This window comes from Heptranchias perlo, chromosome 17 (genome assembly GCF_035084215.1).
Source record: "Heptranchias perlo isolate sHepPer1 chromosome 17, sHepPer1.hap1, whole genome shotgun sequence".
Taxonomy (NCBI): domain Eukaryota; kingdom Metazoa; phylum Chordata; class Chondrichthyes; order Hexanchiformes; family Hexanchidae; genus Heptranchias; species Heptranchias perlo.
The window spans coordinates 5,948,925-5,976,405 of record NC_090341.1 but is presented as its reverse complement, the minus strand read 5'-3'; the positions used below and the strand labels follow the sequence as shown (position 1 = coordinate 5,976,405).

Below are 27,481 nucleotides of genomic sequence, written 5' to 3'. Positions count from 1 at the left end.
CAGTGATCCTGCTACCTACCCGACTCCACCCCCCCGCCATCCCGATACAAACCGTTACTCTGGGGGAAAAACATCTGGATGATCATTCTAATGGTTAGTCAAAGCCAGCCCAGTCACACTAACCAAACCCAACCGCTCAAAGTCACAACTAACCAAGAAAGGGTGCACTCACATCATAGGGGACGCAAGGTCCATTTACAGGAGGGGCTGATGATGCAGAAAAAATATCCGGTGTGTAAAAAAACATAAACCTGACAAGCTGAGAGGAAGGGAGAGATAAAGAGAAAGGGAAAGAGAGAGAAGAGAAAGAGGGAGTGAAAATGCAAGAAAATGAAAGATGGGGAGAGGGAGAGAGCAAGAGCACGAGGGAAAGAAAGAAAAGAAAAAGAGGGAGAGAGAGCGGGAGCGGGTGAGCACGCAAACGCACAAGAAAGGGTGAGAAAATTGAAACAGAAAACACTGCTATCTGTCTCAAGCTGACACTGATCACAGACTGACTGTCGATATAAGCTGACCCTCGAAATAAACGCTGATGTAAGGTGTTTACATTAAAGCCTCATGTTTGAGCACTCAACACTTCCGCAGCAAAACTGCCGGGCTTGTCACTAAGCACATTATCCTGCACCGTCAGATTGACAATCTGTGAGAAATAACACATGCACTCTCTTGGACGCTTTGAAGTTCCACCTCACTCACTGAAAATCCCCAAACGTAAATTATTTAAGAAAGGAGGAGAGGGGAGAGAAATGTGGGCCACAGTCAGGGAGGGTCCCACAGGCTTGTTACAGTCCCTCAACATTTCATTTTGTACTCACCAACAACTTGCAATTATATAGCGCCGTTATCGTAGTAAAACATCCCAGGAGCGTAATCAGACAAAAACTGACATCGAGCCAAAGAAGGAGATATTAGGACAGGTGACCAAAAGTTTAGTCAAAGAGGTAGGTTTTAAGGAGGGTCTTAAAGGAGGAGAGAGAGAGGCGGAGAGGTTTAGGGAGGGAATTCCAGAGCTTAGGGCCCAGGCAGCTGAAGGCACGGCCGCCAATGAGAAGGGGCAAAGGGTGTGGGAGATACAGAAAAGGCCAGAGTTAGAGGGACGCAGAGATCTCGGAGGGTTGGAGGAGGTTATAGAGATAGGGAGGGGTGAGGCCATGGAGGGATTTGAACAATAGGATGAGAATTTTAAAATCGAGGCGTTGGTGGACTGGGAGCCAACGTAGGTCAACAGGACAAAAAGTCCGCTCAACCTCCCACTCATTACTCAGTTGTTAAATGTATCACCTGGTGTGAAGCTAAGCCAAGGAAGGTCCCACGTTCAATACTTAACCTGTCCTGAATCAGATGATCTCAGTTAGTGCAATGTTTTTGGGGTGGTGGGGGAGGAGGGGGAGTGGGGGAGGTGCTGGACTTAGCTTCGAGTCAGGGAGAGGAAACAACATAAAAATCAAATCAGCCACAGATCCCATTCCCGATCGTTGCCCAAAGAATCCTGCAGGGATTGGATATGTGCGGCAAGGCTCAGCTGTGATGCCCCCCAGAGTCAAACAGCCTGAGACCAGATACAAGAGACAGCAGCATCTGCGGAACCAGATCTGAGCACGAATCAGAGGGAGGGGTAAAATAGCTGCAAAGATTATAAACTACTGATTGTGGCACCGTCAGATTTTAAACAGGGGAGAGGGATCCCCCCACCCCTCTTTCCTTGTTCAGAAGGTTTGGAAACCCAGCTCCCGATCCATGAATTTATTCCTCCTCCTGGGCAAAGGTAGGCAGTCAAGTCAAACAGTCGCACAGCAGTTTAAACCTTTACCTCAGGGCCTGAACTGAACTGTCACAAACAAATTAATAAATGCCGAGCACAGAGAACCCAGCTTTCTACAATCTCAACGGCACAGTGGCTGCACAAAAAAAAAACCGCCCAACAATAGGAACAGCGCAAGAAAGGAGCTCGGGAGCTGTTTCATCACCGAGGATGTTGAAGTGCTTCTTATCGCAGTTTTGGAACGGCATGTTCATATTCAGATAATACAGCCCAGAGCCCAATCTCAGCTGAGCCGCTCAAACACAGACCAAGGGACGTGGCCCGAGATCGTCGCTGTGATCTTTGGAGGGTCAACAGGGTCTTTTTTTTCAAAACTGAATATTCAATTAATTAAAACATTAATTACTCAGGGTAATTTGTAAAGGACATTTCCAATTGGCTCAGAATGGTGTTAAGCTTCACGATCAATGCAGGGACACTGTACTTAACATTTGTAAAAGGAAAGTAGGCAGATCGGTATCATAGGCATGGTCACTGGCCTAGGGGAGGGGAGGGTAAGGGAGGGGAGGGGAAAGGAGGGAAGGGGAGGAGAAGGAAAGAAGGGGAGGAGAAGGAAAGAAGGGGAGGAGAAGGAAAGAAGGGGAGGGAAGGGGAGGGGAAGGAAAGAAAGGAGAGAGGGAAAGAAAAGAGAGGGAGGGAAAGGAAGAAAGGGAGGGAGAGAAAGAACAGGGAAGGGAGGGAAAGACAGATGGGGAGGGAAAGAAAAGGAGAAAATGAAAAAAGGGGGAAGAGAGTGAGGGAAGAAAGAAGGACTGGAAGGGGGAGAGAGCGATAGAGTGACAGATAGAGATAGATATCAGGGAGGGACTTCCAGATTAAGTCCCATCACTTGGTCCAGTTCTTTCCACCATTTGTTGATTTGGGACAGGATTTGGGTTCCACGGGTACTGGTCACCAGCCAGAACCTGGTCCAAGTGCAAATTGTCCTGGCCGCGTCCTCTCCCAACAGCGACCCACTCAACACTCTCCTACAGTAGTCACTGGACAGCCGTCAGATTTCCCTACTCCCTCGCCCATGGTCACCGAGTCCAAACGTGACTCCCCACCTGCCGGCTTGGCAGAAATCAGTTCTCGCGGCACACAGCAGGACGGCCTCCGATACTCTGCATTTCACCGGACTGCCAAGGCTTTGATGCACTGCAATAAGCTGCTGGAGTTAATTCCATCGAACAAACACACGTAACATCATAGTTAGCTGCAGTCACTCTCACTAAGCAATAGTAAAGGGGCAACAGGTAACAGTTGCCAACACCGCTCCACAGTGGGTCCTAGGTAACCGCACACTGGATCATTAAAGTCTCCACTCGCCCATGGTAAAACAGGGGGCCTTTTGTGAGAATAAATTTCACTTGTCCAGCGTAACTCTGGTGTTCCTGTTCATTCCAGCAGTTGGGGGGGGGGGGGGGTGGAGGGGAGGAAGGACGAGGAAAATTGCAACCATCTGGTGGAGCAGGGGGTCAACCTATAAGATACCCAGCTGTATACAGCACCAGGTCAGGCATCTGACATCGGCTGTTAGTGCAGCTCTGAAGCTCCCTGAGGGGGGAGGAGGAGAGAAGACGAATATCTCGCAACTCAAAACACAGCTGCTGCTGAAAACATCCGCTCTCTGCTGGTCGGGCTCAAGGATCTGCCCTTTCTCCCACGACAACCGAACAACCACCTGCATTTATATAGCGTCTTTAACGTAGTGAAACGTCCCAAGGCGCTTCACAGGAGCGCGATCAAACAAACATCGAGCCACGGAAGGAGATATCAGGACAGGTGACCAAAAGCTTGGTCAAAGAGGTAGGTTTTAAAGGGCATCTTAAAGGAGCAGGGAGGTTTAGGGAGGGAATTCCAGAGCTTAGGGCCCAGGCAGCTGAAGGCACGGCCGCCAATGATGGGGGGGGGCGGTGGTGAAGGAAGTGGGGGATGCACAAGAGGACAGAATTGGAGGATGGCAGAGATTCCGGAGGGTTTTAGGGCTGGAGGAGGTTCCAGAGATAGGGAGGGGCGAGGTTGTGGAGGGATTTGAACATGAGGATGAGAATTTTGCCGGACTGGGAGCCGACGTAGGTCAGCGAGCACGGGGATGATGGGTGAACGGGACTTGGTGCGAGTTAGGATGCGGGCAGCAGGGATTTGGATGAACTCAAGTTTAGAGGGTGGAAGGCGGAAGGCCGGCCAGGAGAGCATCGGAACAGTCAAGTCTGGAGGTAAGAAAAGGCGTGGATGAGGCCTCCACCGTCAGCCGGACCCCTCTCTTATACCGAGTGCCCCACCACGGAGAGGGGGGTGCCTTGGGTTTATTATCCCCACTTGTTCACGTGGGTGAGGGATGCCCCCTCGTAAAATTCTACAACTACAAAGAGGGAGCAGGGCCCCACTTGCACGACATGATCTCGCCGGCGGGTCTCAACATAGAACTCGACGAGTTTTCCGATCTATCCGGCAAGTTCCCGGATTGCCTGCGCCAGCAATTCCAGATTCCTCCTCCCAGATAGATCGGGGGAGCTGTGGGGGAGGCTCAGCAAGTTCTGCATTTAGAAAGAGCTTGCATTTCTATCGCGCCTTTTACAACCTCGGGACGTCCTAAAGCGCTTTACAGCCAATGAATTACTTTTTGAAGTGTAGTCACTGTTGTAATGTAGGAATCGCAGCAGCCAATTTGCGCACAGCAAGATCCCACAAACAGCAATGAGATAAATGACCAGATAATCTGTTTCAGGTGTGGGTCGAGGGATAAATATTGACCATGTTGTGCTCAGGCACCACTCCAGAGATTTGAGCACATAATCCAGACTGACACTACAGTGCAGTACTGAGGGAGTGCTGCACTGTCAGAGGTACTGACTTTCGGATGAGACGTTAAACTGAGGCCCCGTCTGTCCTCTCAGGTGGATGTAAAAGATCCCACGGTACTATTCGAACAAGAGCAGGGGAGTTCGCCCCGGTGTCCTGGCCAATATTTATCCTTCAACCAACACGTAAAAGGAAACTAGATGATCTGGTCATTATCACTTTGCTGTTTGTGGGATCTTGCTGTACGCAATTGGACTGCTGCGATTTCTCTACATTACAACTGTGACTACGCTTCAGAAAGTACTTCATTGGCTGTAAGGAGCTTTGGGAGATCCTGAGGTTGCGAAAGGCACTATAGAATCATTGAACGGTTACAGCACAGAAGGAGGACATTCGGCCCATTGAGTCCGTGCCGGCTCTTTGCAAGAGCAATCCAGCGAGTCCCACTCCCCCGCCCAATCCCCGTAGCCCTGCAAATTTTTCCTTTCAAGTACTTATCCTTGAATCTGCCTCCACCACCCCCTCGGGCAGTGCATTCCAGATCCTAACCACTTGCTGTGTAAAAAGTTTTTCCTCATGTCACCTTTGGTTCTTTTGCCAATCACCTTAAATCTATGTCCTCTGGTTCTTGACCCTTCCGCCAATGGGAAAGTTTCTCTCTATCTACTCTCTCTCGACCCTTCATGATTTTGAATACCTCTATCAAATCTCCTCGCAACCATCTCTGTTCCAAGGAGAACAACCCCAGCTTCTCCAGTCTATCCACGTAACTAAAGTCCCTCATCCCTGGAATCATTCTAGTAAATCTCTTCTGCACCCTCTCTATGGCCTTCACATCTTACCGAAAGTGCGGTGCCCAGAATTGGACACAATACTCCAGTTGTGGCCGAACCAGTGTTTTATAAAAGTTCATCATGACTTCCTTGCTTTTCTACTCTATGCCTCTATTTATAAAGCCCAAGATCCTGTATGCTTTTTTAACTGCTTTCTCAACCTGCCCTGCCACCTTCAACGATTTGTGCCCTTTAGTTTATATTGCCTCTCCTCATTCTTCCTACTGAAATGTATCACCTCGCATTTTTCTGTGTTAAATTCCATCTGCCACATGTCTGCCCATGCCACCAGCCTGTCCATATCCTCTTGAAGTCTATCACTATCCTCCTCATTATTCACTACACTTCCAAGTTTTGTGTCATCTCCAAATTTGGAAATTGTGCCCTGTACACCCAAGTCCAAGTCTTTAATATATCTCAAGAAAAGCAGTGGTCCCAGCACCGACCCCTGGGGAACACCACTGGACACCTCCCTCCAGTCCGAAAAACAACCCTCCACCATTACTCTGTTTCCTGTTACTTGGCCAATTCTGTATCCATGCTGCGACTGCCCCCTTTATTCCAAGGGCTTCAATCTTGATGACAAACCTATTATGCGGCACTTTATCAAACACCTTCTGAAAGTCTGTACACCACATCAACTATGTTGCTCTCATCTACCCTCTCTGTTACCTCATCAAAAAACTCTAGATCTCCTTTATGGTCCCACAATCGGCCCCACCCCCTCCTCTTACTATCCGTTTATTGTTTACATGCCTGTAGAAGACTTTTGGATTCCCTCATCCCTGGAATCATTCTAGTAAATCTCTTCTGCACCCTCTCTAAGGCCTGCACATCCTTCCTAAAGTGCGGTGCCCAGAATTGCACACAATACTCCAGTTTTGGCCGAAGCAGTGTTTTATAAAGGTTCATCATAACATCCTCGCTTGTGTACTCTACGCCTCTATTTATAAAGCCCAGGTTCCCGTATGGCCTTTTTGACGGCTTTCTCAACCTGTCCTGCCACCTTCAACGATTTGTGCACATATACCCCCAGGTCTCTTTGTTTCTGCATCCCCTTTAGAATTGTACCCTTTAGTTTATATTGCCTCTCCTCGTTCTTCCTACGAAAATGTATCACCTCGCACTCCTCTGCGTTAAATTTCATCTGCCACGTGTCTGCCCATTTCACCAGTCTGTCTATGTCCTCCTGAAGTCTGTTACTATCCTCCTCACCGTTCATTACTCTTCCAAGTTTTGTGTCATCTGCAAATTTTGAAATTGTGCCCTGTACACCCAAGTCCAAGTCATTAATATATATCAAGAAAACTAGTGGTCCCAGCACCTCCCCCCAGTCTGAAAAAACTTTCCCCACTACACCATCGGGGCATTCAAACAAAAAGCATTTTCTTTCAACACTTTTGTTTATTATGTTATAAAAATAGAATCACAGAATCTTACAGCACAGGAGGCCATTCGGCCCATCATGCCTATGTCGGCTCTTTGAAAGAGCTATCCAATATGTCCCACTCCCCTGCACTTTCCCCATAGCCCTGAAAGTTTTATTCCCTTCTGGTATTTATCCAATTGCCTTTTGAAAGTTACTATTGAATGTTGGAGTTGGGAAAGAAAAGGCTGTTTGACTGACAGCCAAGAATCATTCAATCGGGTAACGAAGAGCCTGTTTGCTTTCCGATTGGCCTGGGAAGGAGTTACGCCACGAGAGTGGACATGCTGGACGGCCAATGGGGGGAGCGTGGGGGTGGGGCAGTTGGAGGAGGAGCTCAAGTGATGAAACCTCCAGGATTACAACCAGCCAGAGTTGGCAACCCCTAGGGTAGGGGGGCGACTAATCGCGATGCTTCCAGCATCATGACTGGCTGTGGTAGACTCGATGGGCCAGATGGTCTTTATCTGTCGCTCATTTTTATACGTTCGTAACAATAAATTTACTGGACAGACTGATGTCTCTCGCTCTCCTGCTTTCCACAGTCACCGTCTCCTATAGCGCTGATAGCTAAATGTTCCCGGGCTAGAGCGGACACGATTGAACGTGAATCGACTCAGAGGCATCGTGGGCGACGGCACAGCCCAGTCGAACTCTAAACCAGTGAACCAGGAGGACCCAACCTTCAAATCCCAGCCTGCACTGAGGTAACTGATCTAAGCAGGTACAACAATCGGTCTCAACTCGCCCCCTATCCGGGCTCGGGGAAAGAAAGGAATAAGGTCGGTCACAGTTCTCACTTCAAATTGCTAATTGGTGACCTCTGCGGACCAGTTTGGGCCAGGACTGCGATGCCCACTGTGGTCGAATAGCCAGCCATCATCCATCATCTAAGTTCACACGTGAAGAATATACACTTGGGCAAGGAATAAATTAACACCTTTAAGCCCCATGGGACGTTTTCCTACGTTAAAGGTGCCATGTAAATACAAGTAGTTGTTGTTGAAGGGAGCAAGGGAGGGATAGGAATGTGGGAAAAAAAATTAAATTAAGCTCTCCACACACGCATGTCGCTTGGACAAACCTGACTGATGAATTCTATCGTATTCAAATCTCGTAGCTTCATTTTTTTTTAACCTTTCTTCCCAGCAGCTTGTTATTTTAATGAATATTCTTAAAAGAAAATAAAAATTCTGAGGTCGTGCAGATTTAATTGCATCTTTCTCATTAACGTTTTTCTCTTTGGAAGGTGCGAGCTTCTTCCTGAGCAGAGAGAGCCAGGTGTTCGAAAGGAAAATTTTCTCTTTAATTATAAAACCAACACCTAAAACTGGTCATTAACACATTGCTGTTTGTGGGATCTTGCTGTGCGCCGATTGGCTGCCGAGTTTCCTACATTACAACAGTGACCACACCTCAAAAAGTACTTCATTGGCTGTAAAGCTCTTTGGGATGCCCTGAGGTCTTGAAAGGCACTATATAAATGCAAGTTCTTTCTATATAAAAGGGCAAGAAGTCAAACTTGTTGCATAGAACAACAGAACAAAAGCAAGCTTCAAACAGTTGCATCTAAAAATGCAAACAGAGATTAGTCCAGTGACGTCTCGAGAAATCTTGCAGCACAGAAGGAAGCCATTCGGCCCATCGCACCTGTGCTGGCTCTTTGAAAGAGCTCTCAGATTAGTCCCACTCCCTCGCTCTTTCCCCATAGCCCTGCAACTTTTTCCCCTCAAGTATTTATCCAATTCCTTTTTGAAAGCCGCGATTAAATCTTCAGTGACAAAAATCTACCCCATCAGTTGCACCTTCCTGTACAATCTCACCATCAAATATGATGCAGTGTTCCGCCCCAGAGTCAAAGAACTTGTTTGTCATAAAATGATACAGCACAGGAGGCCATTTGGCCCGTTGTACCTGTGCCGACTCTTTGAAAGAGCTATCCAATTAATCCCACATCTCTGCTCTTTCCCCATAGCCCTGCAAATTTTTTTTCCTTTTCAAGTTTGTATCCAATTCCCTTCTGGAAGTTACTGTTGAATCTGCTTCCTTTTCAGGCTTTCTTTCCTGCCCCTGATGTTTGTCAGTGGAGGCGAGATTCCCAGAGCTTGGTCCAAAGTCAGTCTCTTCACGTGCGGACGATGAAAATCTCACGGATTAGCGACTGTCAAGTAGGTCACAAAGATTGGTGGACCCTAAGGGCCGTGATCAGACCACGAACAACCTGATCCGTCAGGGATTCCAACTCACTCACTTCATCCCCTGACAATTCTACAAACCAGAGGCAACACAGAAGTAATCCACCTCTGATGGCCAATCTTTCTCCAGTGTGTCAGCCGATGAGAGCTGGAGACGGGGCGGGACTTACGGCAGGACTCACAGCAAACAGTCTATTTTACAGCAAACAAAGTCAATTTACTCAGCAAACAGTCTGTTTCAAAGAGTCTCTGCCAACTACAGCAGACAGAACTCATGACCGAAACTACAGCAACGTCTCCCGATAAAAGCAGGCTGATTTCTCCAGCAAAATGCAGTGAGTGGAGGATAGTTACAGAATACAAATTACGTGTGTAAAATCAATCCCACTCACTTACAGCTGTGATTGACGGGGGTATTACCCAATCATCTCCATTCTGACCAGGAATAGTGGGTGTCACTATATGCTGCCATCTTTCTCTCACCCTCCACCCTTTAGGTTCTATCCCTCCCTCTCATCCGTCTCCATTTTGTGCATGTTACTACGCCCCTTTGGACTTTCCTCTTGTTCCTCTTCAGCTCTTCTCCAACGCAACGTTGCGCATCTCTTTCAAACTTATCAAAACACTGCTATGGTCAATGCCCCTTCGAACTTTCCTCTCGTTCCTTCTCAAGCTCTTCATTTATTTAGAAAAATAAATTTTTAAAAATGTAAGAGATGGGGCACCTCAAGCTTTCTTTTTGTTTGTTCATGGGATGTGGGCGTCGCTGGCGAGGCCAGCATTTATTGCCCATCCCTAATTGCCCTCGAGAAGGCGGTGGTGAGCCGCCTTCTTGAACCGCTGCAGTCCGTGTGGTGAAGGTTCTCCCACAGTGCTGTTAGGAAGGGAGTTCCAGGATTTTGACCCAGCGACGATGAAGAAATGGCGATATATTTCCAAGTCTGGATGGTGTGTGACTTGGAGGGGAACGTGCAGGTGGTGTTGTTCCCATGTGCCTGCTGTCCTTGTCCTTCTAGGTGGTAGAGGTCGCGGGTTTGGGAGGTGCTGTCGAAGAAGCCTTGGCGAGTTGCTGCAGTGCATCCTGTGGATGGTACACACTGCAGACACAGTGCGCCGGTGGTGAAGGGAGTGAATGTTTAGGGTGGTGGATGGGGTGCCAATCAAGCGGGCTGCTTTGTCCTGGATGGTGTTGAGCTTCTTGAGTGTTGTTGGAGCTGCACTCATCCAGGCAAGTGGAGAGTATTCCATCACACTCCTGACTTGTGCCTGGTAGATGGTGGAAAGGCTTTGGGGAGTCAGGAGGTGAGTCACTCACCGCAGAATACCCAGCCTCTGACCTGCTCTCGTAGCCACAGTATTTATGTGGCTGGTCCAGTTAAGTTTCTGGTCAATGGTGACCCCCAGGATGTTGATGGTGGGGGATTCGGCGATGGTAATGCCATTGAATGTCAAGGGGAGGTGGTTAGACTCTCTCTTGTTGGAGGTGGTCATTGCCTGGCGCAAATGTTACTTGCCACTTATGAGTCCAAGCCTGGATGTTGTCCAGGTCTTGCTGCATGCGGGCTCGGACTGCTTCATTATCTGAGGGGTTGCGAATGAAACTGAACACTTTGCAATCATCAGCGAACATCCCCATTTCTGACCTTATGATGGAGGGAAGGCCATTGATGAAGCAGCTGAAGGTGGTTGGGCCTAGGACACTGCCCTGAGGAACTCCTGCAGCAATGTCCTGGGGCTGAGATGATTGGCCTCCAACAACCACTACCATCTTCCTTTGTGCTAGGTATGACTCCAGCCACTGGAGAGTTTTCCCCCTGATTCCCTTTGACTTCAATTTTACGAGGGCTCCTTGCTGCCACACTCGGTGAAATGCTGCCTTGATGTCAAGGGCAGTCATTCTCACCTCACCTCTGGAATTCAGCTCTTTTGTCCATGTGTGGACCAAGGCTGTAATGAGGTCTGGAGCTGAGTGGTCCTGGCGGAACCCAAACTGAGCATCGGTGAGCAGGTTATTGGTGAGTAAGTGCCGCTTGATAGCACTGTCGACGACACCTTCCATCACTTTGCTGATGATTAAGAGTATACTGATGGGGCGGTAACTGGCCCATGTACAAGGCAGATATAAAAGGTTTCATTCCAAAACTCCTCCTTCCCTTCCCACTTGCCAAAGGACTTCCCCAAGGTCAAGGGTCAACCCCTGCCCTATTTGTACAGAAATGCATTTCAAGCTTTGGAGGCTTCTTCGGTTCAGATGCAAAGTCAGGTTGGTATCAGAGAAGAGTTAAACACATGGCCTGATTGGAAATGGCCAACAGTGTGGGAAACACTGAGGCCTACGCTTGGAAAGTTCCGGATTGCGATCTACAGAATTCCGCTCGGATTAGATAGCGACAGGCATTGGAGTTTGGTCACTCACTTGGCAGCGAGGAACTCCACTTTCTCGCCCTATCCCCATATCCCTTGTTTTCCTTATTGTCCAAAAATCCATCGATCACAGTCTTGAACGTACTCAACGACTGAGCCTCCACAGCCCTCTGTGGTGGAGAACTCCAAAGATTCACAACCCCCTGGGCCGCACCATGTGCCCAGCAGGTGACGACTGTCGCTATCGGTTTGATAAAAAGCACAACTCGCCAAGTTCAAATAGATCGGGGCCCTGGGCCCTCGTGCCTGCCTGAGTCTTTGTCATTCCAGTTTCTAATCCTAATGAGATGGAAATTGTGACACGCTCGGATTTCACACAATGTCAAATCATTGGGATTTTTCTCATCGTTTCTTTTTGAAACCAAACCTCAAGGGTTCCTCCTGTTGCCTTACGATTGGGTCACGGACTGCCCAAGGCACAGCAAGCCGTATTGTTCAATTAGATTAGATCACGACTGGAGCGTCTCCCTCATGGGGGAAATAAAACGTCAGTTCTTTCTTGTCATGGGAATATAAAAGAAAGGAAAGAACTTGCATTTATTTGGCGCCTTTCACAACCTCAGGACGTCACAAGGTGCTTTACAGCCAACTAAGCACTTTTTGAAGTGTAATTGCTTATGTAGGAAACGTGGCAACCAATTTCCGCACAGCAAGCTCCCACGAGTAGCAATGAGATAGAATCATAGAAATTTAAGTCAGAGAAGGAGGCCATTCGGCCCATTTTGTCCGTGCCGGCTGAGATAAATGACCAGATCATCATTTTTTTTTAGGTGTTGGTTGAGGGATAAATATTGACCAGGACACTAGGGAGAACTCTCTTGCTCTTCTTCAAAATAGAGCCATGGGATCTTTTACGTCCACCTGAAAGGGCAGACAGGGCCTCAGTTTAACATCTCATTCGAAATACAGCACCTCCAACAGTGCTGTACTCCCTCAGTACTGCACTGGGAGCGCCAGCCTGGATCGTGCGCTCAAGTCTCTTGAGTGGGATTCGAACCCACGATCTTCTGACTCAGAGGCGAAAGTGCTACCCACTGAGCCACGGCTGTAGTGAAAAGTTGCAGGTTCTGTCCTTAATCGGTGCTGAGTTAGATCAAAAAATGATTGCAGTACAGAAAGATGCCATTCGGCCCATCGTGTCTTGTGCCGGCTCCTTGCCAGAGAGATCCAAAACCGACGCCACTGCCTCACCGTCGGGCTAGCCGACGTCAGGTGCAGCAGCAATATGGGTGCTACATTTCCCCCTCGGCATAATCTGGGCCAAACGCAGTGGTGGGAGTGAAAATCCAACCGGGATTCCCAGCCCTGAGCCTTAACCAGCACACCCCCCTGCTCCAACCCCCCAGAAAAATTGTGCAGACGCCAGATGAGGAGAGGATCGAGCACAGCCGCGATGCCCCCACAGTGGGATTGCTTCCTTGAAGAATGGCTCAGGTGGGAGGAAAGCAGTGGAGAGAAAAAGTATGAGACGGGTGCGTGCAAATTTAAATTGAGAGTTTGAAAAGGACCTTGCTTCAGACTGGTGCAGGTCGGGAGGAGTTAAACCCCAACTCCCAGTCTCTATGGCCCACTCTTCGTTTCAATGCACGTGGGCTGGAGGCTCAGTTTTATCTCACCCTCTTTCCTATTTCACCATCAAGCCACAGGGACACAAGCGCGTCAGGCCTGTCAAAGGCCAGACGAGGCGTCCCAGGCCCGGACCTGGGGTCGGGCCATCGACCGTCCCTGGGACAAGCACCGGGGTGGGGCGGGGGGCCCAAATAATTACTGGAGGAAAAAAAATAACTTGCGAGCTTACAGGCATTGAAATCTGTGGCCTCGTCGCTATCGTGCCCCCACCGTCTGTAAACATTTGCTGAATCGCATCTCCCTTTTGTAGAAGGAGCCCGTGTTTCAGGATGTATTTTGTCTGTTAGCACTGATATGGTCGGCTGACAAAGATATGGCCAGATCACTCGAGGTAAATAATACCAGCTAATCCTGCGTTGTTCCCGTCCGTAGTCTGATATATTTTTCTTCTGAAAGCCAAATCCAAACGCACAGTGCTGGAATTATGCTGCATGAGCACATTCCTGGCTAAAAACCTTGACCGAAAAGCATCGTTCACCTTCTCCATTTCTTCCTGACCTTCGATGCTGCACTTTTGAGTCTGGCTTCAAACGGGGACGTTACCCTGCGAAGCGGGGAGTAGGAGAGGCCTCAGCTGGAGTACCGTGTCCAATTCTGGCCACCGCACTTTAGGAAGGGCGTCAAGGCCTTGGAGAGGGTGCAGAGGAGATTTACCAGAATGGTACCCAGGGATAAGGGAGACTTCAGATGTGTGGAGAGACCGGAGAAACTTGGGTTGTTCCCCTCGGAGCAGAGAAGGGGAGATTTAATAGAGGTGTTCAAAATCATGAAGGGGTTTGATATGATTACATAGGGAGAAACTGTTTCCAGTGACAGGAGAGTTGGTAACCAGAGGACACAGATTTAAGATAATTGGCAAAGAACCAGAAGGGTTGATCTGAAGAAATTGTTTTACGCAGCGAGTTGTTATGATCTGGAATGCACTGCCTGAAAGGGCGGTGGAAGCAGATTCAATAATAACTTTCAAAAGGGAATTGGATAAATACTTGAAAAGGAAAAATTTGCAGGGCTGTGGGGGAAAGAGATGGGGAGTGGGACTAATTGGGTAGTTCTTTGAAAGAGCCGGCACAGCACGTTGGGCCGAATGGCCTCCTTCTGTGCTGTACAATTCAATGACTATATAATTGGCTGCTGCGTTTCCTACATTACAACAGTGCTGGAAATGAACAGAAGTTCAGTCAGCGTTTGAAAGAGAGAAAAGATTAGTATTCGGGTTTCAAACGAAGGTTCCCACCAGGTAGATAAGGTGGTAAAGAAGGCATATGGGATACTTGCCTTTATTAGCCGAGGCATAGAATATAAGAGCAAGGAGGTTATGATGGAGCTGTATAAAACACTGGTTAGGCCACAGCTGGAGTACTGTGTGCAGTTCTGGTCGCCACACTACAGGAAGCATGTGATCGCTTTGGAGAGGGTGCAGAGGAGATTCACCAGGATGTTACCAGGGCTGGAGCGCTTCAGCTATGAAGAGAGACTGGGAAGATTGGGTTTGTTTTCCTTGGAGCAGAGGAGGCTGAGGGGGGACATGATTGAGGTGTACAAAATTATGAGGGGCACAGATAGGATGGATACTAAGGAGCTTTTTCCCTTCGTTGAGGGTTCTATAACAAGGGGGCATAGATTCAAGGTAAAAGGCGGGAGGTTTAGAGGGGATTTGAGAAAGAACTTTTTCACCCAGAGGGTGGTTGGAGTCTGGAACTCACTGCCTGAAAGGGTTGTGGAGGCAGGAACCCTCACAACATTCAAGAAGCATTTGGATGAGCACTTGAAATGCCATAGCATACAAGGCTACGGACCAAATGCTGGAATATGGGATTAGAGTAGACAGGGCTTGATGGCCGGCGCGGACACGATGGGCCGAAGGGCCTCTATCCGTGCTGTATAACTCTATGACTCTATGACTCTATAACAGGGAAAAGAGAAGAGAATGTTTCAGGAACGTGAGCTTCCAGGGATCAGGATTCAGGAAACTCCAGAAGCATCGCTTCATTCCTGGGGAATACGAACAGAAAACGCTGGAAATGCAGGGCAGGTGGCTCGGCAACCGAACGAGAAGGGCAGGTTAATGCTTCCTGGTGGGAACCTTCGTTTGAAACCCGAATCCTAATCTTTTCTCTCTTTCAAACGCTGACTGAACTTCTGTTCATTTCCAGCATTATTGGCACTTATTTCCCAAAGCACTTTACAGCCAATGAAGTACCTTTGAGGCGTAGTCACTGGTGTGATGTAGGAAACGCAGCAGCCAATTTCGCGCACAGCAAGATCCCACAAGCAGCAATGCGATAATGACCAGATAATCTGTTTTAGCGATGTTGGTTGAGGGATAAATGTTGGCCAGGACACCGGGGAGAACTCCCCCTGCTCCTCTTCCAATGGCGCCGAGGGACCTGAGAGGGCAGACGGGGCCTCGGTTTAACGTCACCTCCGAAAGACAGGAACCTCCGACAGCGCGGCGCTCCCTCAGTACTGGCACCGGGTGTGTCAGCCTAGATCTTGTAGCTCAAGTCTCTGGAGTGGGGACTTGAACTCATGACCTTCTGACTCAAAGAGGAGAGAGTGCTACCCACTGAGCCACAGCTGACGCTTTTTTTTTTAAGAATAGGCGGCGTTAGCAGTTTGTTTCTAATAACCCGTGAAATGCAGCAGTCATTACGGTGATGTTTAGCAGCTGGTCTGCAGGTGCCCCACTCCATCAACGTTAACCCACGGGATCGAGGCTATTGTGTGCATCAGACTGATGTTACACCAATCGCAGGCACACCACTGAACGCTTTTGAGGTAATTGCAGAGCCTGAGGCCTAGGCAAGGCCACAAGAAAAAAATCTGTAGAACCAGTCAGGTGTAAATGTTCATTTTTGCATCGGTTATGTCTGGAGAGGCTCAATTTGTCAAAAACCTGCCTGATTCCTGCACATAAAGAAAGGACGAATGGAGGCCCAGGAGTGGGATACACAGCTGTAACCCGAAGGGTTCCTGGGACAAAGTACGAGAAGCTGCACTGACAAAGCTTCTTAACGTCACCTGAGGTTGCAAGGGTTCGATGTAAAATGTGTTTGGGCAGTCTCGACCTAGCGGGCATGGGCTCACCGCACAGGGGAGGATGAAGCAGGGAAATGCCATGCTGGTGCACTAGGGGGGCACTCTTGCGAGGTTTGGGGCCTGTGCCATATACACAAGGGGTCGCCAACTCTGGTTGGACATATTCCTGGAGGTTTCGTCACATGACCTCCCGCCTCCAACTGCCCCACCCCCACACCCCCGCCATTGGTCGCCTGACACGTCCACCCTCATGGCGCCCTGCCTTCCCACGGTCAATTGGAAAGTGAACAGATGCATCGTTGGCTGATTGACAAGTCAAGAATCGTCAAATCAAACAACCTTTTTCCTAAGTAATAAACAAATTTGTTCAAAGAAAATTTTAAATAAACACCCAATTTTTTTCCTTATTGCCCCTATAATTTTACTCCCCGGGTTCAGCAATGTCCTGGAGATTAACCTTTAATTCCTGGAGACTCCAGGACGATCCTGGAGGGTTTGCAACCCCCTATAACATGACCTGGGAGTGCTTGATGGTGACAATGGGTGCCCATCATAGAAAGTGCTTCATTCCACAGCGCGTACACACCAAAACTCTTGCTTCTCAACTTAAATGCCAGGCAATTAACTTTTTAGAATCATAGAATCTCACAGCATAGAAGTGGGCCATTCGGCCTGTTGTGCCTGTGCTGGCTCTTTGAAAGAGCTGTCCAATTTAGTCCCACAACCCAGCTTTTTTCCTCTTCAAGTACATGTTCAGCTGCTTTTTGAACGTTCCTCTGAAATCTGCTTCCACCACCCTTTCAGGCAGTGCGTTCCAGACCTCAACAACCCTCTGCGAAAAAGTTTCTCCTCATTTCCCCTCTAGTTCTATGACCTCTGGTTACCGACCCACTTGCCGGAGGAAAGTTTCTCCCGACTTGCTCTTTCAAAACCCCTCATAATTTTGAGCACCTCTATTAGGTTACCCCTTAACCATCTCTGCTCGAAGTAGAACAATCCCAGCTTCTCCAGTCTCTCCACATAACTGAAGTCCCTCATCCCTGGTACCATTCTGGTAAATCTCCTCTGCACCCTCTCCAAGGCCTTGACATCCTTCCTAAAGTGTGGCGCCCGGAATTGGACTCAATATTCCAGCTGAGGATGAACCAGTGATTTGAAAAGATTTAGCATGACTACTTTTGAGTACAATTTTACGAGAGGTGCCCCCATTTTCAAACGTGGGAAAGCCAGGTTCAGATTCTTCAGTTTGTTGGGAAACCCAAATCGTTACTGAAAATGTTAACACATTGTGCGTTTTTTTTTTAATTTCCTCCTTTCCTAAGGCAAACTTCCAGTCGTCTGCCAAGTAAGGGCTTAGGTAATGAAATTAAGGGGGAAGGTTAACGAGTCTACAGTTTAATTGTTGGACAGAAAGTTCTGCTAAAGACAAGGAGAGGCGGAGAGGGAAAAAGAGAAAAAATTCTTCAGTGCGAAGGGGGACAATTAGCAATTAGATAATTAGTCATAAGCACTGGTTTAAAGTGGAATTTATTAAAAAGGGGCACTCACCCCACCCCTACTGTTTCTGTATAACCTTTGATCTCCCCCCCGCCCCCGGCCATTTGGTACTGCCCCAAAACACGTGACGTTTCTCTTTGTTTGCTCCGACAGACAGTCCTGATTACAGAAGGATTTTATGGGCAATTAGTCGCATCCACGTAAAAGCAGGAATGAGAGGTAACGCCTCATTAATGTGATCTGAATATCTACAGCCCTGCTGTTTAATAACGCTGGTAGATTGGGATTAAAATCCATTCTCCCCCCTCCAACCCCCACCCGTAGGGTTGCCAACTCTGGTTGGATGTATTCCTGGGTGAGACGTTAAGTATTCAATACTTAGCCTCTCATCTCCAACCGCCCCGTCCAGTCAAACAAGCCCCTTTTCCCCTCACCACCTCCAATATTTTTTTTCATAATTAATAAACTTTTAACGCCCCAATGACTTTTCTGCTCACCGCAGTGTCCAAGAGATTAAATCTTCAATTCTTGGAGACTCCGGGGCAATCCTGGAGAGCTGGCGACCCCCCACCCCACCACCAAAACAAACCATCGGCCAGGCACTGCCGCTGGGTGTAACTGCGGAATGTTATGCGCTATCCCGTTGGCAACGCGTTATTAAACAGCAGGGCTGCAGCTATATATTTTATAAACAAGGGCCGAGCAAACAAGTTGCCCGTTTCCTGCAAGATCCGGATTTTAAAGCCACAGAACAGCTGCTTATTTTCTATGAAAGCCACGAGAGAGAGAGAGAGAGAGACACAGAGAGAATCTTGTCACATTCAATAAACTTCGAACGTGAGAATTAAACTCAAAGCTGTGGGGGGTTCCCCCTGGGAATGGATAAGGGATGGGTTGAAGAGTGAGAAAGAATGAGTACTTGTTGGAAGAGTTATGTCAGATGTTGTGGGGGGAGGGGGGACACCCCGGGGCTGTGTGTTGGGACCACGACTGTTTCTAATTTGCATAAATGTCCTTTACAAATTCAATGCGAAGTGGTCAAGTTTGCATTTTGAAAGCAAACGAGGGAGGAGACATAGGAACAGGAGTAGGCCATTCAGTGCCTCGAGATTGTTCCGCATTTAAATTAGATCATGGCTGATCTGTATCTTAACTCCATCTACCCGCCTCGGTTCCGTAACCCTTGTTTACAAAAAATCTACCAATCCCAGCTTTGAAATTTTCAATTAACCCCCCCCCCCACCAGCTTCAACAGCTTTTTGCGGGGGGAAAGAGTGTTCCAGATTTCCACTCCACTTTGAGTGAAGAAATGCTTCCTGGCATCACCCCCTGAACGGCCTAGCTCTAATTTTAAGGTTACGGCCCCCTTGCTCTGGACTCCCCCCAAGCAGAGCGGTGGTGGAATCAGCAGAGGTGGATCCCAATTTACAGAATGAGTTGGACGAGATATGTAAAAGGGCAGAACAATGGCGGATGGAATCTGATGCAGACAAATGCTGCCCGGATGGATTCTGTTCTCACTCAAACATCTGCTTCCAGCAGAGGCCACAATATAATGGTCAGGAGCCAGGAACCAAGGCCAATATTACCCGTCCCTGACTCAGGAGCACCAAAGTCGCCCGTAGCATCCCTGGCTTTGCTTAGCTGCGACCAAGAATGGAACCCAGGACCTTCTATCCTTTACGATTCGGGACTACACCCTTGGGGGGAGTGGGGAGGGGAGGGCAACGAGGAAGACCTTGACCATGAGGCTATCAGGGGGAACTGCCCCGTGTTTTTCCTCGTTTGAAGAGCCCCCGGGGTTTCCTGGTGTGGATGTTGCGAAGACACGGAGCAGATTACAAGTGATGAACTTGGAACGTTGCTCCGACCCTGAGGACGTTTTGTTTCTTCCCACATTCCTGGATTACCATAAAGAGTTCACCTCCAACAGAAAGCCCGCTGATTAAATAGGAACTTCAGCCAGCTGGGCAAAGGCAAGCAGGTGTCAAGACAAATGTGTTGAGGGTTGAATTACAATCACTTCTCTCCTTTGACTTGTGACAAGGTGCGTTGTTTATGGCTCGCTCATTAATTGAAGAGCCATCAATAAATAGACCGTGTCTAGGGCGTGCTTTCTGGGTGTCTGTGTTGGTGTCAGGGAAGTGGGGGGGGGAAGGGGATTCTGCAGTGCAGGCTCTTGGGCTTAAAACAGACAAACGAGATCAAATCTACTTCGGTGTCCCATCACGGCGACTTACCTCAGACATGTTGACCCGCCCCTCCTGGAAGGAGCAGTCCGCAGCGTTCTGAGTGCAAATGTGACGATACTTGCACCAGTGGCAGGGGAAGGAGCCATCGACACACGAGAGGCAACTGGAGAAAAAGAAAGCGAGAGATAAAGGATCAGTAAATAAGAAAGATATTGGGGAAACAGCCGTGCTAAAAATCACACACACACTCTATATCTCTACTCGGTTCCAAATGGAATTACATAAAATCTACAGCTCAGAACATAAGAAACAGGAGCAGGAGTAGGCCATCCGGCCCCTCGAGCCTGCTCCGCCATTCAACAAGATCATGGCTGATCGTCTACCTCAACGCCATTTTCCTGCACCATCCCCATATCCCTTGATGCCTTTAATATCTAGAAATCTATCGATCTCTGTTTTGAGTGTACTCAATGACTGACCCTCCACGGCCCTCTGGGATAGAGAATTCCAAAGATTCACCACCCTCTGAATGAAGGAATTTCTCCTCATCTCAGTCCTAAATGGTCCACCCCTTATTCTGAGATTATGACCCTTGGTTCTAGACTCCCCAACTAGGGGAAATATCCTCCCTGCATCTACCCCATCGAGCCCTGTAAGAATTTTGTATGTTTCAATGAGATCACCTCTCATTCTTCTATACTCTAGAGAATACAGGCCCAGTCTACTCAATCTCTTATACAACAATCCCGCCATCCCAGGAATCAGTCTGGTGAACCTTCGTTGCACTCCCTCTATGGCAAGTATATCCTTTCTTAGGTAAGGAGAACAAAATTGTACACAATACTCCAGGTGCGGTCTTACCAAGGCCCTATATAATTGCAGTAAGACATCTTTACTCTTGTACTCAAAATCCTCTTGTAATTAAGGCCAATGTACCATTTGCCTTCCCAATTGCTTGCTGCACCTGCACGTTAGCTTTCAGTGACACATGTACAAGGACACCCAGGTCCCTTTGAACATCAACATTTCCCAATCTCTCACCATTTAAAAATACTCTGCATTTCTGTTTTTCCTACCAAAGTGGATAACGTCACATTTTTCCACATTATATTCCATCTGCCATGTTCTTGCCCACTCACGTAGCCTGTCTATATCCCCTTGAAGCCTCTTTGCATCCTCCTCACAACTCACATTCCCACCTAATTTTGTGTCATCAGCAAACTTGGAAATACTACATTTGGTCCCCTCATCCAAACAATTGATATAGATTGTGAATAGCTGGGGCCCAAGCACCGATCCCTGCGGTACCCCACTAGTCACAGTCTGCCAACCTGAAAAGACCCGTTTATTCCTACTCTCTGTTTTCTGTCTGTTAACCAATTCTCAATCCATGCCAGTATATTACCCCCAATTCCAAGTGCTCTAACTTTGTTCACCAACCTCCTGTGTGGGACCTTATCAAAAGCCTTCTGAAAATCCAAATACACCACATCCACTGGTTCCCCCTTATCTATTCTACTAGTTACATCCTCAAAGAACTCCAATAGGTTTGTCAAACACGATTTCCCTTTCATAAATCCATGTTGACTCTGCCAAATCCTATTATTATTTTCTAAGTGTCTTGTTATCACATCCTTTATGATAGATTCTAGCATTTTCCCTGCTACTGACGTCAGGCTAACAGATCTGTAGCTCCCTGTTTTCTCTCTCCCTCCTTTCTTAAATAGTGGGGTTACATTTGCCACCCTCCAATCTGCAGGAGCGACTCCAGAATCTACAGAATTTTGGAAGAAACAGGCCATTTGGCCCGGCTGATCTATGCCGGCGTTTATGCTCCACACCACCCTCCTCACGCCCCTCTTCGTCTCATCCTATCAGGTTAAAGTGAGTTTCCCCTTTCTAGAGTATAGGGAAATAGAAAGACCCAGGACACAGGCTCGAGGGGCTGAATGGCCTACTCCTGTTCCTATATTAACCCCCTGTCCCTCCCAAGGGATCTAATGGCAGGTCTTGGTGTAACCATCTTCACACTCCTTCCCCTTTGGAAGATGGGTGATGTGCCCTGGACACCCCTCGAATACAACCTTGGCGTCCTCCTTCCCTGCCTTACTGACCAATCCTGTAACCTGTCTATTAAATAAGATTCCGTACTGTCCCTAAAGATCGCAGACAGGCAAACGACCTTCTGTTTATTGCCCTTCAGTGAACAATATTTGCGGCCAACAGTCAGAACCTCATCGAACGTTGCAGCACGGAAGCAGGCCATTCGATCTACTAAGTCTACAGTGTTATTCTCCACATGAGCCACCTCACTCTCCAACTCATTCCCAAACCCTTCACTGGGCCTCCTTTTCAAGCAACTATTTAGCTCCAAAGAAGAATTTGTGGGCTGTGCTTCAACCACAGTTTGTAGCAGAGAATTCCACCTTCTAACCACCCTCTGAAGACTTTATCTAGCCTCAATTCTTTTTACATTACCTTAAATTTGGGCCCTTTTGCCCATCTCACCAACCACCGGAAATCTATCCTTACCCCCATCGTAACCTTCAAAGACGTCGAGTGTCAGTTGTGGCTCAGTGGGTAGCATTCTTGCTTCTGAGTCAGAAGGCTGTAGGTTCAAGTCTCGAGAGTTCAGAGACTTGAGCTCATAATCCAGGCTGACACTCCCAGTGCAGTACTGGGGGAGCGCTGCACTGTCAGAGGTGCCGTCTTTTGGATGAGACATTAGACAGAGGCCCCGTCTGCCCTCGCAGGTGGACGTAAAAGATCCCATGGCACTATATCGAAGAGAAGCAGAGGGAGTTCACCTGGTGTCTCGGCCAATATTTGTCCAACATCACTAAAAAAAAAAGATTATCTGGGTCATTATCTCATTGCTGTTTGTGGGATCTTGCTGTGCGCAAATTGGCTATCGCATTTCCTACATTACAGCAGTGACTACACTTCAAAAAGTACTTCATTGGCTAGAAAGCGCTTTGAGATGTCCTGAGGTCATGAAAGGTGCCACAGAAATGCAAGTTCTTTCCTCAATCACCTCATGAAAACACAGTCACAGGTCATTCATCTCACTTGCTGTTTGTTGTAATTGGAAGAGGAAATTGGAGGGGGAGGAGTGAGGAGGAGAACGGGAGTCCAATAACTTCTGTTTCAAAATAAAAAACACGGGGAGCAAAAACACAGGGCAGAATTTTTCTTCCCTCATCAAGCATCAGAAATACCTTTGTCCAATATCAAGAAACTTACTGCACTGGGCTGCACTCCAGAGGCCAGACAGGCAGAAGTCTCCCCAGGATTGATTTCAGGCCATTCACCAACGCTGTCAGTTCCTGCCAGATAACTTCATATTGACCAAAGAGACGGCATCAATCAAATGAAAGCCACTTGACAGAAGCCATCAAAGTTGTTGTAGCCGCATTGAGAGAGTGCGGTTTGATCACCACAGACCTGGTGGATTTTAACCTTCAAACAGTAGAGAAAAGGGAAGGAGGCTATTTATTAAGAGAAAGCTAAGATCTGACAGTTGCTTTCTTGGCTGTCATCTGTGTTCTGTCATTTTATCTTCACTCGTCATTCTGTGTTCTTTGTAACGACGCTTCTAGAACTATTGTTAGTCATGTGATACCATAGCCAAACAGGGTTTTTGTTTTCCCCTCTTCCCTTCGTTCCACATCTCGATTTTAAAACTCTCATCCTTGTTTTCAAATCCTTCCATGGCCTCACCGTGACCTCCTCTAGCCCTACATCCCTCAGAGATCTCTGCGCTCCTCCAATTCAGGCCTCTTGCGCATCCCTGATTTTAATCGCTCCACCATTGGCGGCCGTGCCTTCAGCTGCCTCGGCCCTGAGCTCTGGAATTCCCTCTCTAAACCTCTCCGTCTCTCTATCTTCTTTGAGATGCTCCTTAGAACCTAACTCTTTGACCTTTCCTAATAGCTCTTTATGTGGCTCGGTGTCAAATATTGTTTAACGTTCCTGTGAAGCGCCTTGGGACGTTTTATTACGTTAAAGGCGCCATATAAATGTAAGTTGTTTATGACACCCCCACCACCTAACTCCCAGGAAACCCAATAACAACCCCCTGCAATCGCACGGTGTCCCTTACACACTTGGAAACGTCACAAACTAAGTGGCTGGAATGAGTCTTCCAAATGGCATCCTTGTACCCAGGCCCCCTCAACTTGCACACCGCAAACTACAGGGTACAGGAGGCATCGAGCTCCCAACCCTTCCTCTGTTATTGACCTGTGCTCAACTCGCTAATCCCTCCACAATCCAACCGGACCAATGAGTCTCGCCTCGGGACTGAAATTCAAAAACTTGATGGCAAAGCCCACTTGGTAAATGAGGGCCACTCTCTGCCAAAGCCGCTCTCCCACTGACAATCTGTGCAAGGAGACAGGACCACACCAGCCAACCCAAGCTGACATCATGCATTGGCACCAGCGCAAAAACCCCCATTAGCTAATTTGACTATAATTGTAAGGAAGAGGCTCTGCCAAAGAATAAATCCTATTCACACTGTTGGCTCCGTGTCCAGTGAGAACGGTGTGCTGTAGCCAAAAAAAAAATTTAAAAATCAGGGTAATTCCTCTCTCACTTCTTCAAAGACTCAGAAAAAAAAATCAAAAGAGAGTGACTTCTCCAAAGGCTGGAAACTCCGGGAGGCTGCCGCATATCACAGCTTGCCAAGGAGTGAGCGCGCTCCCTTCAATCTCTTCATAATCTTGATGTTATCTCACTTCACAATGTGGATCTCTGTTTTGATAAACCTGTCTTATCTCAATTAAAATAAAGCTGTCGTCTTTGTGCTCCGATATAATGATTTTTGGAAGGTTCAAACTATGTGTACTTTAGGCCACGTAGTTTGACCCAGTTGTTAACACAGCAGTCAGGGATAGGATGAGGGGTTGCCAACCCTCCAGGATTGTCCTGGAGTCTCCAGGAATTAAAGGTTAATCTCCAGGACACTGCTGCAAGCAAAAATCCGGGAGAAAAATCACAGGGGCGTTAAAAAAAAAATTGTACATTGTTTTCATTTTCTTTGAGCTCGTTTATTTATCAGTTGTAAAAATATTGGAGATGGGAAAATTGGCTGTTTGACTGACAGTCAAGAATCATCCAATCGAGTAACAAAGAGTCTGTTCACTTTACAATTGGTGAGGGAAGGCGAGGCATCGTGAGGGTGGTCGTGTTGGGTGACCAATGGTGGGAGTGTGAGGTGGGGGGGGGCAGTTGGAGGAAAGAGATCATGTGATGAAACCTCCAGGAATACGTCCAATCGGAATTGGAAACCCCTAGGGCAAATGGCAGTTGGGGTTGGATTTACATCTGGAAGAAGGAGTGAAAAGAAACTTTCCTTTTGATGCACGCAGCCCCTAAGACACTGATACAACTTAGTGGCTTGCTAGGCCACTTCAGAGGGCAGTTAAGAGTCAACCGCATTGATGTGGGACTGGAGTCACATGTAGGCCCAGACCAGTAAGGACAGCAGGTTTCCTTCCCTAAAGGACATTAGTGAACCAGTTGGGCTTTTAATGACAATCCAACAGCTTCTTTGTGACTTTTACTGATACCAGTTTTTTATTTTCAGATTTTTAAAAACTGAATTCAATTTCTCGAACAGCCATGGTGGGATTTGAACTCACGTTCTACCGATTAGCGCAGGTCTCTGGATTACTCGTCCAGTAACATAGCTACGACACTACGTTACCTTGACAGTAACAGGGCAACGCTTCAGCTCATGTCCGTACAAGTTCCTTTGGGCCTGTTAACCAGCTGTCTTGGTGGTCTTAGCAGCCTCTCGACTAGGCCCCGAGATGACAGCGTTGACATCAGACACGAGTTGGGGGGGCAAAGGTCGCGCCTCAGAGCTGAGCGCACAACGAACCAGCAGCAGCTGAGCCGGCCCTGCGCCTCCGGCGTAAACTTTGAAGCAGCAAATTGAACGGAATGTACTTTTCGCTCTGTTCCCACCAGGGAACCGTCCCCGCCATCGCTCGCCTGGAGCACCGCTATTAAAATGGCAACCATTCCATCTTAACACTTTAAACAATAACCTGGCTACGGTAAAAATCTGCAGTGAGTTTCCTGAGATTAATTATCCTTTCGCCCCCGTCAATAATAATTTTTTAAAAAAATCTTTCAATTTAAAAGTTCCTCTTTCAGTTCGAGTCTCGGGCGATCCGGCCACCAGTCATCTGACTTACCAACATGTCAATGTGCATGTGGTTTACCCCTCACCCATCTCCCCACAGTTTCTCATCAAAAGGCCCATTATGAGTTCCCCCTCCCTCATTATTTTGTTTTTTTTAAAGGAACTCAGATCATCAACAGTCCCACAAAAAATGCGCTCGTAATTTCCCACCGACTGTCTCACACAGCAACGAGTCCTGAGCTGATGGGCATTTACGGACACAGGATGCCCGTCCACTGGCTGCCACGCCTTACCCAGAATTGTGTAGGTCCAAATCATCGACCACCACAACAACTTGCATTTATATCGCGCCTTTAACGTAGTAAAACGTCCCAAGGCGCTTCACAGGAGGGGTAATGAAACAAAATTCGACACAGAGCCACATAAGGAGATATTAGGACAGGTGACTGAAAGCTTGGTCAAAGAGGTAAGGTTTTAAGGAGCGTCTTAAAGGAGGAGAGGGAAGGAGGGAGAAGTTTAGGGAGGGAATTCCAGAGTTTGGGGCCGGGACAGCTGAAGGCACGGCTGCCAATGGTGGAGCGATTAAAATCGGGGATGCGCAAGAGGGCACCCCAGCAGCCGAGTATAAAGGAGAACGGGGAGAGCAAACAAAATAATCAAGGAGTGACGTCACAGGACAGCATGTAGGTGATCGGTTGTGAGTCTTACCGTATTTTTTGCTCTTTGCAGTGGGTTAAACTAGAAGCTGGGGGAAACTTCAACTTGCTATTACTTTATTAAATGAATAACTTAAACTAGATAAACTAACTAGTTAATAAATTAATAACGTAAACTGGATAAACTGACTAGTTAATAAAACTAAAAATAAATAGAGTGAATAAAAACTTTAACTAATTAAATAAATGAAACAAGGTTAGATAGAGATGGCAGAGCAGGTGGTGTGTCGTGACTGAGGCACGTGGGAGTTTGTGGAGAGCAGCGTGATCCCAGGCAACCACATCTGCAGTAAGTGTCCGCAGCTCGAGGAACTTCAGCTCAGAGGCGTGTTTGCAAGGTGACCAAGGTTGGGAACTAAATATTCCAGGGTACTTGACGTTTCGAAAAGACAGGCAGAATGGAAAAGGAGGGGGTGTAGCCCTGATAATAAAGGATGACATAAGGACAGTAGTGAGGAAGGATCTTGGCTCGGAAGATCAGAAAGTAGAATCAGTATGGGTGGAGATAAGAAATAACAAGGGGGAGGAAACAGTGGTGGGAGTAGTCTGTAGGCCCCCTAACAATAGTTATATTGTTGGAAAGAGTGTTAATCAAGAAATAATAGGAGCTTCCAGCAATGGTAATGCAATAATCGTGGGGGATTTCAATCTTCATATAGACTGGGCATATCAAATTGGCAAAGGCAGTTTGGAGGACGAGTTCATGGAATGCATTCGAGACAGTTTCCTAGAACAGTACATCATGGAACCAACCAGGGAACAGGTTATTT

The 27,481-nt window shown here is 47.7% G+C and overlaps 1 protein-coding gene across 3 annotated transcripts in view; it reads right to left on the bottom strand.

Annotated features, from left to right (window-relative positions):
* Positions 1 to 27,481, bottom strand: part of LOC137334008 (plexin-A1-like) — a 438,331-nt gene that overhangs the window by 173,241 nt on the left and 237,609 nt on the right. For all 3 annotated transcript variants that reach the window (XM_067998409.1, XM_067998406.1, XM_067998407.1), the window contains exon 9: positions 19,890 to 20,004. In XM_067998409.1, the coding sequence (XP_067854510.1) occupies positions 19,890 to 20,004 (115 nt within the window). The remainder of the gene's footprint in view (positions 1 to 19,889; positions 20,005 to 27,481) is intronic.